This window comes from Doryrhamphus excisus, chromosome 4 (assembly GCF_030265055.1).
Source record: "Doryrhamphus excisus isolate RoL2022-K1 chromosome 4, RoL_Dexc_1.0, whole genome shotgun sequence".
NCBI lineage: Eukaryota > Metazoa > Chordata > Actinopteri > Syngnathiformes > Syngnathidae > Doryrhamphus > Doryrhamphus excisus.
This window is the reverse complement of record NC_080469.1, coordinates 6,647,915-6,664,308: the sequence shown is the minus strand read 5'-3', so window position 1 is coordinate 6,664,308 and position 16,394 is coordinate 6,647,915. Positions and strand designations below refer to the sequence as shown.

Genomic DNA, 16,394 nt, shown 5'->3' with positions numbered 1-16,394 from the left:
ATTTCAACCTGGAAACATTCAAACTGTAAATATGCAATACTAAGTATAAGTATTTAGTGTAGTAGTTGCCAAGTTTTATAGACCAAGTAATCATTTTGATTGTGTGCACCCCTGATATACATGCACAATGTACATAAATACTCAATATACATATATAAAGGAAAAAAAATCACAAATACTGTATTCATAAAAATATTAAATACAGTATATATTTTCTCTGTGTTTATAGTACAAGGTACAACTTTGGGACATTGTAATTTTAAAAGTCACCCAATGGCTGAAAAAGCATGAGCACCCCTGCAGATACATGTATAGCCTATTATTTACACATTGACTACAAATTGTCGGAAATAAAATATCAAATATCATAAAAACATGTCATATGCTTTTCATATGCTGTATATTGAAAAATGTGCACCGGAAATTGCCTGACTGCCCTGTTGGCACTTGACAGATAAGCTGAGGAAGAAAGGAGAGACCCTAATGTTGACATTAAATACTGACAGTAAACTTAAATTTTAAAATTAAATATTAAAAAAAATAATTGCTGCCACAGCTACGCAGCAGTGGCATGACACAGTGGCGGCAGTCCGCCTCCCATGCAGCCCACCACCACAGCTTCAAAAAAATCCTAGGAGGAACCCTGCCATCTTAATTGGTTATGTTTTACCCACATATTTAACATATTCTACTGTAAAACTGCGACCATGAGGTCCTGCACACAAAAAAATCTGTTCTGTATTAATCATTTCATTAATTAAATCAATTAATTTATTTATGCATTAATTTAGTGCTGTATGTAGTGTAGAACAGTTTCGCCTTTAACCAAAAAGCAGTCTGCTATATAGTAAATGAACAAACAAACAACCCAAATCACAGCGCTCTGTATATTCTCTGTTTTATTTGAGAGATTAGTTGCCATTTGACAAATGATATACCTGAAAAAAATGGCACAGTTCCTACATATTACTGCATGCAACTGTACAGACAGACAAACAATACTAATTGGGTCTGGCACAGTTGTGGATTTTGTATTGGATTATGCATCTGAACCCAATAATGTGTTTATTACCTGTAAATCATATTTATATTGCTACAAAGTAGTGTAGTTATCTATAATCTATGTTGGAACTCAAGGTAAGACCAACACCTAATGTTGTGTCGGAATAGAAAGGTGGCCTGCCTCAACAGGATTTAGTCATCCTGCATCCTGTCCACCCCCACTGAGATTAGTCCTATACCCTGGTTGAACCCGTCGACCTGCAACCATCTCTCAGAGCTGAGAGACCAACCAACATCCCCCACAGTGAGCGCACGCACAGTCACAGGCTCCACTTCCTATAATCAGAATAATCTCAGGACAACAGTAATAACGTATACGTGAACATGTGTATGGAATGTGTTGAGATCCGGAAAAAAAGTCCATGTTTTCCTCTTGGTTTTAGCAACCATTCATTCTAGTGTGCTCCATCAACACCAGAGAAGCAATACGACGGGGTACATTTTTTACTGATGAAGTCACCACATCTGCGGTTATGAACACTTAGTACTGTGTGCTTCAACTCTTGCGCTCTCTTTCGCTTGCTTCGGCCCCCTTCTCCCACACAAGGCTGAAGCTTTACTTGCCTTCACACCAGCAAATGCATACGTTTGTAAGGTACAAGCAAACAAGCACTCAAGCTGAAGGGGTGTGTGCAGTGTGACCCCCTTCACTGGCCGATTCTCCCAAAGTCCACCTCAACTCCCATGAGGTTTGAGGCAGCAGCTGAGTGTTCAGTGATGTCTGCAATTATCCCGTGTCTAGACAACGTCTAGTGATGCAGGCACAGCTCTATAGAACAGGGTTGGAAAACATACAATGTCTTTCAGCTGGTGATGTGGTCAAAAAAAAAGGGTCAGTGTCAGGTTATGAATGCTGCCATGAAAACACCAACAAAAAACAAAAGAAGGCTGATTTCAGTGTTCACTTTTAGGTCGGTGGGATTCGAAATTAAAATGTTGCAAATATCATTGTTTGTATTTGTTGGGTTATATGCTTGTTAGCATCGATGTAAAGACACAACTCTGTTTTATATGACAGTGTATTGTGAATTTGCATTGATTCATGATTTCACTTTAGTTCCATCAAAAGTAAACTATATTTGGAGGTTTTGTTGGAAAAACATTTATTTCATATTACCTAATAAACAAGGTGTGTCCAAACTTTATCCACTGACGGCCACACTCAGAAAAATTAAAGATTGTGGAGTCTCCACAATCTTTAATTTTTCTGGTAATTTTTCATTTACCAGGCTAAAAGCAATCCACTGTTGGTCAAAATATGCAACAAAGGTAAATATTTATTCAGCCATTCAGGGGCGTGCTGGAGCCTATCCCAGCTGTCTTTGGGCGATAAGCGGGGTATACCCTGGACTGGTCGCCAGCCAATCACAGGGCACATATAGACAAACAACCATTCACACTCACATTCATACCGATGGACAATTTGGAGTCACCAATTAACCTAGCATGTTTTTGGAATGTGGGAGGAAACTGGAGTACCCGGAGAAAACCCACGCATGCACGGGGAGAACATGCAAACTCCACACAGAGATGGTCAAGGAGGTAATATTGTTAAAGGAAAAATAGGCTTTGTGACACAGCAAATATTAGGTAGTAGGGTGACATTTTAGTGAAACATTACACCTTATAAGGATTACGTCAATGTGCCAGGGGCCAGTACAAAGTGAACTGCGGGCCCCAAATGGCCCCCGGGCGGCACTTTGGACACCCCCGTAACACACTGGTACCACAAGTTACTTTTGTTGTCAGGTGTGTCATGATTTTGTGTTGTAATAGTTTTTAAATACAGTTACGTTCAAGGGCTCTTTCAGTTGGCTAGTTATCTTTCTTCTCGGAATACCACAGGGCAAGTGGCAATTTACTTTGAGAAATATTTGCCATTTTTTGTTTTATATTGAGGGCTGCACGAATGTGAGTGTGAATGGTTGTTTGTCTATATGTGCCCTGTGATTGGCTGGCGACCAGTCCAGGGTGTACCCCGCCTCTCGCCTGAAGACAGCTGGGATAGGCTCCAGCACCCCCGCAACCTTCGTGAGGATAAGTGGTAGAAAATGAATGAATTAATATTTTGTGTCATTTTGAAAATTTGGGAGCTGATTCTTTCGGACAATTGTGAGTAAACACAATTTTTGCACTTATTGAAAGGATACTGGCAACTTCTACCATCATCTATACTTTAGCAGTCGATTCATTTGTAAATTTAAAAGATGGAATATGCTTGTGTTGAAAGTGTCAACATGTCATAATTGTGTCAACATGTATAAAATAACACATTTTTACAGTGTTTTTACCATTTTCTTGTGTTATTACCAGATAGAAATACTCAGCCGCCAAAAAAATTAACTTCCACTCAACCTTGGCCAAAGTATGACTAGCTTAAGGTTAGGGTTGACCGATATTTTTTTATATATCTGTATACCGGAATAAAGTTTGTACGCAAGATGAATGAAATGCTGTCATCGTGAGGAGAAGGAGCGTTCGTGTGGGTAAGTATTTATTCTGCGGACCTCCTGAACTGAACTAGTTGAAATAGTGATAAACGCTGGCGGAAGTTGTCTGAATCTCCTCTTTCAGAGCATGAATGGAAGCTGGCAGGGTTTAGCTTAGTTTAGCATGCTAAATGTTTGTGTGTGTGTGCACGACTCGATGCTCGATGAGTATATTTTCATTATGTCGTGTCTGCGTAAACAAAACAAGAGTGGCATAAAAATATTTTACATATACAGTTAGAATTGCATGGGTGACTACATCTTCCTTCATGACAAGCATAGCCATCGCACTTGGTTGAAGATTTTGCAGCAATGTGTGCAGAGGCTGACAAAGTTGAAGATACAGGTAAAACTGTTGTGTTAACTTACTTCATTCTAGTTAAGAGTGGTGTAGCGAAGCATTGCATCATAACCTGTCCTCTCTTGTGTAGTTCAATAGGATAGATATTAGAAAAATGTCTCAGTATGCTGCAAAATACTGGAAACTGTAAAGGCACAGTTTGATTTTGTATTGGATCGTATTTGGATGGGATTGCCTTAAATTGAGCAAAATGCCAAGAAACACGTTTATTAATCAAGCTGCTATTTTCTTTAGAAGTTTTTCTCAGAGAGCCATTATGAATCTAGATAAGAAAAAAATACATTTAGTGTAGGTTACCTTGCCCTGATGAATTGTGGGCAATAAAATATGTACGTTTCCGCACAAGTCTTTTGGCTATTCTTTGACTTAGAAAACTGTACACCATTTGCTTATTATTAGGATCTAATGGTATAGAAAACTCCATCAGTAAAAAAAAGCTGTAATTTGAAGAAAATAAAGGCAGTAGAAAACACGCAGGAGTTTGAACCAAAGGTTGAACGACACGGACTGCAGTGAAAGAAAAAGGCTGTGAGAGAATGAGCAGGTGTGGTGGAAAGACCCATGGGCTTCAGGGAGAGAATAGATCAATAACTAATTTCAGTACCAAGCTTCACTCGCACTGTTTTCCAATAAATGCTGGATGGAGAGTACAGGCTTAGCCCCCTCACCCCACTATCTCGATTCTATCACCTTCTTCAAGCTGGCATGGAGACATGGCAAGGAGGATGTTTTTTTTTAATTTATTTATTAAAACAGCTTTGTGATTCTTGATTGGCTGCATTATGTTTCTACAGCTTGTATAACCTATACCTGTAGAATGTTGTCCAGCTATTTCCATATGTCCTCCACATATACCATCTCTGTATCTTTAAAGTATGTAGGGTTTTTTTTTCTTCTCTTCCACTATCCTGCTTCCCTCACCCCCTCCCATCCTCGAATGAGGGCCGTGTTGAGGTTTTGTCAAGAGTATGTAGGGAGATTGAGGCAGACAGGAGAGTGAAGCGTGTGTCATGTAGGGCTGCTGCTGCTGCTGCTGCTGCTGAGGCTCTTCTCCTCAGAGGCTGTGACCTAGATAACCAAGAGGAGCTGGAGCGCCTGCAAGCCTTGGAGCCACTCCAGCCTCAGCAATGTCAGGAAGGGGTTAGTTGTGTAACACAATGTCCTATTTAGTTTGCCTGTCACAAGCATAGATGCTAGCGCCATGCAGTGTATGTAACATATGTTACATACACTATGTGTTACTGCTGTTCTCAAAGCGGAGATGTGCATAAAAGGAAAGAGCAAAGAGGAAGCATCCGCAAAGTCTTATGAATTCAAACGTAAGCATTAAGCATGCTTGGTCAAACTTTCCATGCCAGCACCCAGTGGAACTACATTATGTCACTGTAAAACCAACTAAAGTACAAACATCTATAGGAACGCTCTTTCTGTAGCTCTGCGGTCAACACAAGAGAAGGCTATGATGATTTTAGCATCAACTACAATATCTGGTTAACGAGGAAGTAAACATATAAAGCCAGTGAGGCTTGGTATCCCGCATTACATTAAATCAGCATCATATTTGTGCAATATGCTGAAAGCCTGTGTGACTTGTTTATTGATCCAGCTTCGGTTTAAGTGGGACGAAAACTAATTTCACATCACATCACAATCACTTCGGGGCGGTAATACACAAATGTATTACAACAACTTTAATAGACTGCAACGTGAATCACTAAATAACACGCGAAAGAGAAACACTGCCATCTGGTGACATATATAATGAATTACAACCAACCGCATTACACTTTACGGCAGGTGTGTCAAACTCAATTGCACGGGGGCCAAAACTCAAAACCTACTTTAGGTTATGTGACGAAGTGGACATTACCACAATATCCACCTGGACAGCCCCATGTCTTGCATATTTGCAGTTTTGTAGTTATTATTTTGCTCATATCAGGTCTGGTTTAACATCTTGTTAAGTTACTAGTTAAGTTAACTTAAGATGTTAAGTGTGTTCACATACTCTTCCCTGAGTACCGTGGTATACACATTCCCCTTAGCCGAGCGGAAGTGAAGGTGTCGTGAACGTAAACAAAAGGAAGAAAAAAAGTGGATATCTTAGCCCCAGGAATCCACAATCCATTCACAACCAGATCCATCCATTTTCTATGTTGCTTATCCTCAACAAGGGTCTTGGGGTATGCTGGGGCCTATCCCAGCTGTCTTTGGGCAAGAGGCGGGGTACATCTTGGACTGGTTCGCCAGCCAATCATAGGGCACATATAGACAAACAACCTTTAGTGGATGGGGCCACATCACATTCAAATCACATTTATGTGAACTGCTTTGTTTGTCACTAAATAATATAATATAAACATACTAGAGTACATACAGGTACTGTTGTTGCACACCTACGATTATTTATCGTGTGTTTTAGCTGAGGTAGAAAACGTCTGCTTATTTGTAGGAATCGCCATTACTGATGCTCTTAAAAACAATATTTGATTATTAGTCGGAGATGGGCAAAATCTGACAAATCAGGTTTGACTATGAAACGCCTTTGTCAAAGACAGCCCTACTGCTAACACTTGCTAATGGTAGCAGCTCCAGGAGGCAGGTATAAAAAGAAGCGCTCTGAATTGCAGAGAGGTTGTGGTGCCACCTACGCTCAGACTGCCGTGGCAACTCCAAAATGAAAGCACAAATGTGGAGCGCGCAAACGAAACGTACAAGTGTTTCTGTGTAATTCCCTTCAACTCTGCTCTTTTAAACCACATGCTCATGAAAATCTACTTTTACAAATCAGTCACTCATTTTTTTAAGCCTTGTGGGCACACTTGTTAATGTAATGCTAAGAGTACACTGGGCCGACGCCAGTTGGTGCCAGTATGCACCAAAGATTATGTGATTGGCGCATAGTGGCTCGCTGTGGCACCGAATTATGTTCGCTCGGCATGGTGCCATGTTGTTGTTGCGACGCCAAAACGAGCCACTACGCGCCAATCATATAATCTTTGGCGCAAACTGGTGCCGGCCTAGTGGACTCCTAGCATCATTGGCGCAACTTGACTCGTGCCATTACATTCCAGTGGATTCCAATAGGCGGATTATTTGCGACATTTGCCGCCAAACAAAATTTTTGCCACCGTTACGGGCAACCATGAGCCAGTTGGGAGGCAGTTTGAGCCACTACATGCCACTAGGCACCTTATTGGCGACACTAGGCGCCACAGCAAATTGCATTGGCGCAAACTGGCACCGGCCCAGTCTGGCTGTTGATGTGATACAATGTATACGCCTGCTCTTTTACTCATGTTCAAAACCATTACACAGCGGGGCAAAAAAGTATTTAGTCATCCACCAATTGTGCACTTTCACCCACTTTAAAAGATGAAAAAAAAATCATCATTGGTATATTTCTACGAGAGACAAAATGAGGGGGAAAAATCCAGAAAATGAAAAATTTAAAGAATTTCTTTGTAAATTGTGGTGGGAAGTATTTGGTCAATAATAAAAGTTCTTTTGGCCCATTCCTCCGTGCAGATCTCCTCTACAGCAGTGATGTTTTGGGGCTGTTGCTGGGCAACACAGACTCTCAACTCCCTACAAAGATTTTCTATGGAGTTGAGATCTGGAGACTGACTAAGCCACTCCAGGACCTTGAGCTGTTTCTTATGAAGCCACTCCTTTGTTGCCCGGGTGGTGTGTTCGATACATACCCCCATTCATGCTTTCCTTTACACGGATCAGTCATCCTGGTCCCTTTGCAGAAAAACAGCTCCAAAGCATTCTTTCTCCTCCAAACACGACAAGTTGAGTTTTTACTTTGAGTTCTATTTTGTTTTCATCTGACCATATGACATTCTCCCAATCCTTCTGGATCATCCAAATGCTCTCTAGCAAACTTCAGACGATCCTGGATATGTACCGACTTTAAGGAGGAGAACACTTACAGGACACTGCAGGATTTGAGTCCCTGGCGGCGTAGTGTGTTACTCATGGTAGCCTTTGTTACTTTGGTCCCAGCTCTCTACAGATCTGTGTGGTTCCGGGATTTTGCATGGAGCCCCAGACTGAGGGAGATTATATCAGTGGTCTTGTATGGCTTCTTTTTTCTAATAATTGTCCCCAGAGCGCACACCAAGCTGCTTACCTATTTCCAGACTGGCACAGGTCTAAAACGTTGTTTCTGGTGTCCTTTGACAGCTCTTTGGTCTTGGCCATAGTTGAGTTCAGAATCTGACTGATTGATGTTGTGGACAGGTTTATTTTATATGTAAATGACTTAAAACACTAATACAGGTAAAAAAAGTGGAGGACAGAGGAGCCTGTTAAAGTTGTTACAGGTCTGAGAGCCAGAAATCTAGCTTATTTGTAGGTGACCAAATACTTATTTTCCACCATCATTTACAAATAAATTATTTATTTTTAAAATCAGGCAGTGATCTTCTGGATTTTTTTTTCTGATTTTGTCTCTCACAGTTGAGGTATGCCTATGATGGAAGTTGGAGACCTCCCTCATCTAGTGGGAGAAACTGCACAATTGGTGGCTGAATACTGTTTTTGTCCCACTGTAACAATTTAATTTTGCCTTTCGTGGCATGGTACAAAAAATTATTTTTGTACACACTGCCATCTGGTGACATTTCTATTGAATTACAACCAACCACATGACATCCTAAAGCCTCACATTACATGTTTTTAATGTGAATCCAGTGACAAATGTGTAGCTGGCATATATTTGACATTTGAGTCTTATGGAAAATGTAAAAACACAATGGCACAGAAACAAAATAACTGCTGGGCAATGTGCCTCTATTCCACTTAGGTACACAAATGCTGCCTTTGCATCAATTGTAAGCATCACACAGATGATCAGCGTTGGCTTTGTTGTGGCTTAAAGCAGTCCCAAACAGGCTTTGTCTTAAATGTGCGTTCTGGGAGAAGGAAGTCTTTCAGTCGGTCTGGTAATGGCAAATCATTGATTCTTTTTTCGAGGGGCCAGGGCTGGGAGTGGTTCCTTAAAAAGGCCCTGCAAAGGCATTTCAGAGCAGGAGGGCAAGCATCAACCTTGACCACTCTGTTGTACAGCTGTTCAACATCCTGAACATATGGGTGAGGGTCCTGCCCAAGTACAGTATGTTTCAACCTGTAATGCCGGCTCAGTGTCGGTTTGTTTACCCTCATTAAGTCCAGCAAAACTTCAGCTTGCTCAAGGAGCTCTGATGCATGATTTGGATCTGAACATTGCCCCAGAGCAGAGTGGAGCCGCTGGAAAATAATACTGGAAGCTGACCAGCAGGAGTCGCTGTGATAGGCACAAACCAAAGAAGCTCCGCTTTGGATTATGAGCACAGCCAGAGGGAAGAGAAGGTCAAAGTGCTCCAGGCTCGTTTGGGTCAGAGTGGACTCATCAGAGAGATCACAGCTGGGATCCATGCCATGGGCCAGCAGTAACTGTGTGGTCTTCAAGCAGAATTTTCCAATCTCTGCAGCGTCCTCTGGGTTGGCATCAAGCGCCTCCTTGACCAGAAACACCAATGATGACTCAACTGTTTCGCCATCTACTGTTGCAGCCTTGATGTTAGCACCTGGACAGATGCAGCACATTCTTTCATATACATTTTTGTCTTTTATTAATTATTGAGCCTTCAGAGGCTTTAAATCTTGTTCTCACATTTGCTACTCCAAAGCTGCTTGAACAAAAGGTTACATCACCTTTTTTATTTGCAGAGAGAAGTTTGTCACTTCCATTGTGTGTCTTTGTACAAAGGTTCCATGAAATAAATACTAAAACAACAGATGCCCCGATCAGGTTTTTTGACACTGAGTCCGAGTCATTTGATTTAGAGTATTGGGCGATACAGAGTCCCGATCCAAAGCTTTTATTATACTGTTTTTATTTTCCACACTATAAGGCGCACTTAAAGCCTTCCTCAAAAATCGAGGAGACACCTTATAATCAGTGCATCTTACGTGTGCACTGAGTTCCAAAATCTGTAGAAATGTTGTTGTACTACTTCGGTATCACATTTCCCACTGACGGGGATGTAATACTACACTTGCAGCGATAAACCAATCAGTGAACAATATATAATATGTACAGTATGCCTGCAATCATTTCAGGAGGATTAACAAAAGAACTCCAACCACTGGACATTGGTGTAAACAAGGCATTCAAAGTGATGCTGCAAGCAGCATGAGAGCCATGGATGAAAGACGGTGAACACGAAGGCAGCGTCTGACGAATTACATCACCATATGTGAATGGATTGTGGATTCCTGGGGCTAAGATATCCACTTTAAGAGACTCGCCCTGTTGCTCGGGTTCAATTGAAAATTTGGAAGAGGTGACTTCTCATTCCTCATGCATACTGTATGCTGACCCCTGCCTTAATCCAAGCATCCACAATCCATTCACATTTTATGGCGTAACTCGGCTCGCCTGTGTTCGCCGTCTTTCTTTGTTTTGCAGCCCCAGAGGCATGGCAGAAGTCAAGCGTACGTACTGTACGTGCTATGTCACCTTCTCGGATTGGTTTAGCATTGCCAGCGTATGTGCTATATGAATTACGTAATGTTTTCTGATTGGTTTATTGCTGCCTGCTTACATATTATGTCCCTGTGTCAGCGGGAAATGGTCTAATAATAAGCAAAAGGCTATGTGCTGATAGCAGTGTTTCACAGTCAATACCTCTTTCAAGTAGCAGCTGGATGTTCTCTGTGTTGTTCACAGTGAGGCCATCACTGCTTGCCAATGCATGCAGCAAAGGGGTCTTTCCTTAGAGACAAGATTAATACAATCACTTTCCGAACAAAGTCAAACTCTATTACTTTGCTTAGGAAGGAAATATACCTCTTTTATCCCATGCATTCACACCAGCACCAAGGTCAAGCAATGTGAGCAGGCAGGGCAGACGGTCTGACTCTTCGCTTGCAAGATCCAATGGACTGCTCTCATGGATCTTACGGGTCAGAAATGAAACATTTGTAAGTGCAAAATTCAGCAATTAAACATGGTAAACTATAAACAAGGACAACAAATCATTTGGTCTTATTTGTCTCACCCTGTCCCTTTTTTCAATGTCAGCTCCGTGCTCAACCAGAAGTTTCACCATGTCTGATCTGTTCTTCAGAACAGCTACATGCAGTGGATTGTAGTAAGATACTGGGTCTGGGGAATAATAATAAAATTTAAAAATCACAGAACAGAACAATTTGTCTTCTGTAAAAAGTGTCTCAGTGAGGGACATCCTAATATAGTGAAGCACACTATGGAGTATGGTGGGCAAACATGGGCATGAACACATTTATTTCCCTTTTCTGTGCATTATAACAAGAGAAAACAAGTTAATATCAGCTAGCTTACAATGCTGCAATTGGGATACAACCCCTACTATGAAGCCCTCTAAAAAAAAACCTCTAACAACGTTGCATGATTTGATATACACGCCGTGATCATGCATTAACACGTTACATTAATTTTGACTGTTTTGTGGATACTCTTTAAGTTGTTGTCATGCATCAGTGAATGTTTGTTCATAAAATTGGATTTAAATGCTAAAGTTGGAAGTCAAATTTTCTGAGATATCACAGGTAAAACCTTGAACTGACATATTTCACCCACCTTCAAAATTAAGATCTGCCCTGTACCGTAGAAGGACTTCAGCGACATGCACCAGCCCTCGCTCTGCCACCTTGAACAGAGCATAGCTGATCCCTGCCATGAATACTTCAGAGTGGGACTCAAGCTCAAGCAACTCTTCTACAGAACTGCACATACTTCTCTCATCTACTGGACTTCTGTGTCAGGATACCAAAGGAGGAAAAAGTATAATTTGTACATGTGAAATTCTGTGTGATTTAAATTCATTCATTATTTATTTATAGTCAATACTAAAAAAAAGGACAGTCCAGAATATGATTTCTATATTTTTGAAAATGTCTTTTCTTATTACCTATCCTCTTGACTTGCGTCTGTTTCTTCTGGCCCGATCACACTCATGATAGCATCCACTAGTGGCTGATACTCATAAATGATTCTTCGGAAACCATGGAGAAAAGGCATGGCTCCTTCACTGTTCACAGCAAAATAGAAAGTAATAGAATAGAAAGTCAAAATCCACATTCTAAACAGTACATATAGTGTCAAACCAGATTCGATTTTTGCGAAAACAGACGCCAGCTCAACTTTATCCATACATTGCAGAGCGTTTCATAGTTAGCTACATTCATGTTAGCGTTTAATGATACGTTACAAATTTTAACTAAACAAATATGAGTAAAATCTTGCCTTATTCCGCGTGTCGTCTTCCTGTCGTGTGTATTCTAATGAAAAACTGGCCAACGAGATTGCACTGTTTAAATAACGAACCGCTGATGTCGGAAATGTCCGACATCCATATTTTGTTCCCCAACGAACCAAAACCCGAAAGAAGGTTCCCCCGTATGTTATGTTATTTGCGACGGGAATTTTTACTGAAGTATATAATAACTACATGTCTTTGGAAATAAAATATTTCTTTAAACTTTTTATTGAACATTTTATTTTAATACGCTGTGAGTCAGTAATTCTTGTGATCGGTATGTAAAAATGCTGTACATGTTTGTAAGAAATATTTTCATATACATAGACGGCCTCTGGGTGGCAGCAACAACCCACACCCAACATACTGCTGTGAGCTTGGATTTAATGATGATGATAGAAGTATGAAACCTATCCTCATTCAGCTTTCTTGAATTAAATGCTGGTGAAAATGTACTTTTACAAAATCGTCTGCCATTGCAATATGGTACTAAATAGTTACTAAAATGTGTATTCCTGCCATTTTACTCAGGTTTTGGACTGTAATAAATAATGTAATGTCTTTCAATAGTATGGAAATAAGTATGCATTACAAACCTGGGATCTGGGATCAACAGATATGGTGGAAGGGCTTCTTTCTAAAAGAGGAATTAAATGTATTGCTATTTGTCTCCCACCCTGCAAACTAACTGTATGTGACCAAGAGAAAATGGTGGTGCTCCATTTCCCTTACCAGTAAATAGACTCTTTATTAAATTTAGCCCACATCTATCAATATAAAGACCAGTTTCAAAAATTACTTTGTTGGCCACAAATGGTTGGCAATAGAATGAGCAACCCTTGAAACAAGGCCATCACTTATCTGGTTCACATTTCCTCCCAAGGTGGAAGTAAGCAGGACACAATTAGACTTTTATTTGTTCTCTGGATGATAGATATCACCCATTCCAACTCTGTTTATCAGATTAACACACATAAGAATCTTTTAAACCTTTAGACCTGTCGGTCCCATTTGGTTTCTCTGTGTTGTAATCAAATTGTGCTGTCAAGGGTGATACAGGCACAGTAACACCTCAACACAAAGATTTACAGTTAAAGCAGAAATGCTTTGTAATCTGTCTGATAGAAGACTTTAATTACCTCAAATTGAAACTACCTGTAAAATCCGGTAACACATCCGGAAACCTTTGAAAAAACTGCTCACTTGGACAAACGGTGCCAGAAATAGATGGCAGGGTGAAGGTAGACGTAGCGAAAGGATAATAGAGCAGAGATCATTGTGGTTCAGTTCCATACTATGAGTGTGAATTATCAGACAGTAGGTCTGGGCCTAATATCCTTTTGTGCTGGAGGCATCTGCCGAGTGAAGATTGTGGCTGGAAATAATCAGACCTTTTAGAGGTCAGTGAAAGTTAAGGACACATAAAGTAGACCACAGCACATCTAGCTGATAAGGCATAACTGTCTCTGTGGGGAAGAATGACAAGAGTTCACTTTGTCTCAGGAGTTACACTTTGAATGCTGGTAAATAGCCATGAAATATATATTGTTTGTTTTTGTTTGTTTGAATTGGTGTCAGACCTTAACACAAACATACACAACTTAAATTACTAGATATACAAATGCATTTTGTGTTGCATTTCTAAAATAATTCTAAAATATTTTTTCCAACACAAAATTCATGAAACACAGCAGTGCCGTTACACAGAGCAAAACTGTTGTCATCAATGCTATAACATGAGAGTAAACCTCAATCTAATAGTGAACATAGCAATGGTTCACCAAACACCAGAATTGGGTGCAAGTCAGTTACATTGTGACATTATAGTGAATATTCCGATTTCATAACATAACATTCGGAATAACGTGTTTACATGCCTGAGCAAACAGGGTTATTCCTGTATACATGATAATTGTAAACAACCCGGATATCCGGATCAAAACAGCAATGCACGGAGGACGTCACCGCACAATGCGTGTCATTTCCGCTTCTTCTTCCTGTGTACAAAAACAACACCAACCAGGAGTATAATGTACAATCTGGGACTGGTAGTACTTGTCTATAAACGGCAGAAACATTTTTCTGGCTTTCACCACATTAATTAGATGGTTAGTTTCCTCCTAAATTCATTGCATACTGCCGCCAAGATTATTTTCAAATGGAACATGTACAGACCACAAATCACGAATAGGCGAATCCATGACCCAATTTTCAGGTTAGAAAAGGAGTAACCCAGGGGTAATATTTGTTTTTTTTTTTAAACCGGAGTACGAGCACATTCAGGGTTTTTCAAAAGGGTTATTGATGTTTATATGGCCCTACGCAACCGGGTTATTATTATATTATGATAGGGTTATTTGACTGCATGTTAACGTAGCCAGTTTTTTGCAAGTCCCAAGTAAGTCACAAGTCTTTAATCTCAAGTCTCAAGTAAAGATGTGCCAGTCCAAGTGAACTTGGACTGAATCTCTGTGTGGAGTTTACATGTTCTCCGGTTTTCTCCCACATTCCAAAAACATGCTAGATTAACTGGCGACTCCAAATTGTCCATAGGTATGAATGTGAGTGTGAATGGCTGTTTGTCTATGTGTGCCCTGTGATTGACTGGCGACCAGTCCAGGGTGGACTGCCTGAAAACAGCTGGGATAGATTCCAGCATACCCACAACCATAGTGAGGATAAGCGGCATAGAAAATGATTAATAATCTCATCACTGAAATTAGACTTAGACCTAAAAGTGCCTCCTTTCAATTAGTGACATGATGCATTCTTTATGGAACAATGTTAATTATTGATTCAAAGACAATAATCCTTTTGTTATCTACATTTATATTTGATGGTAAACACAATTGTCTTTCCAAAGAAATAAGGCAACCAAATGATAGACCAGGCCATTTTGACATGTGACTCACAGTACTATAGGGTAGAGGAAGGTCACTCGCTTATTCCCTTCTGGGTTCAGGCTGCAAAACGAAGTGATGGCCCCAAAGAGCCCGATAAGTAAATACAGTTTTAATGACATAGGAATGGCCAGTAGGGATGTGTGCTGGATGGTGGTGGGCAAGGAACAGAGGGCAACAGGGTATTCCGCCGCAGTTATTATTAATGCTATCATAGATCAGATAGACCGAGGGAGGAGAATAAAAGGTTATGATGAATCTGGGACGTCCCCAAATGACATGAGGAAAAGCTACTGCAGCTGGTTAAGGTCATAGATGAAGGATACCTACCAAAAAGACTTATGGAATGATTCATTAGATTGAATACGTATAGGACATATAGCATAGTATAGCCCAGGGAGTTACTGAAGGTCAAAGGGTGAGATGCAGCACCTTCAAATTAACCCTGCAGTATTTTGTTCTATGTGAGTTTTTGCCAAATAATATAAGGCAAGCAAACACAAATGGGAATTTTCACATAAAAAGACAATTTTTACTTAAGAATTGTCATATAAAGGTGTGAAGATATGTCTCCTTATATGTCATCCTTATGCGTATGGTATTTCTGTCCTGGTTCAATTTGTGAACATGAAAGCATGAAAACATCACAGACCAGACCTTTCTTCAAACTTCAAAGTCTTAAGATGTAGACTCAGCCAGGTCTGCCGGTCTAAATGCCACATCCGACGAGAGCACCTCTACAAAAGTATACAAGCTCTGTTTTGGCCCTACTCGGACAGGAGATTGATGAGGTGTGTGTTTTTACAGTGGCCTTACTCTCGGTAATTTGGCCTGAAAAATGTATTTACCATATGCAGAGCCTAAAGGAGTTCCGCCTCATTTTAACAACTTCCAGCTACAGACCATGTAACCAATATCATGGACTCTGCGTGTTGCTGTCTTTGCTTTCCAGCTTTTCAGTGGATGTCAGTATGGCCTGGGTTTCAAGGGATTTATCTGAGTGACAGACTGGGGAAAAAAACAACTTTTGGATGGCTAACATGGAATAAGACTTCCCTCCATCAACACTTTTTGTTAGCCCCACGTCTAATGCTTTTCACAGGGAAGTTTGTTCCATAATCAAATTTCACAAAGAGCCTGGTTTCATGTTGGAAACTAATTGAATGTAAACTCACTAAACAGATGTGTTAAAAATGGAGCCAAATGAAGAGGCCGGAATTGAGAAATGGTGGTTAAGATGTTAGAGTACATCTTTGGTTCATGTGTAGTCTGCTCAAAGATAGCTGGGGTA

General features: G+C 40.4%; 1 protein-coding gene across 1 annotated transcript; it reads right to left on the bottom strand.

Moving 5' to 3' along the window:
* Positions 1-8,162: 8,162 nt before the first annotated feature.
* Positions 8,163-12,326, bottom strand: asb6 (ankyrin repeat and SOCS box containing 6). The gene is made up of 7 exons (XM_058070781.1): positions 12,191-12,326; positions 11,856-11,975; positions 11,525-11,700; positions 10,965-11,071; positions 10,754-10,862; positions 10,592-10,678; positions 8,163-9,488 (listed from the first exon to the last, which is right to left on the bottom strand). Exons 2-7 carry the CDS (start codon positions 11,963-11,965, stop codon positions 8,773-8,775), a joined length of 1,305 nt encoding a protein of 434 aa, XP_057926764.1. The 5' UTR covers positions 11,966-11,975; positions 12,191-12,326; the 3' UTR covers positions 8,163-8,772.
* Between the last annotated feature and the right edge of the window lie 4,068 nt (positions 12,327-16,394).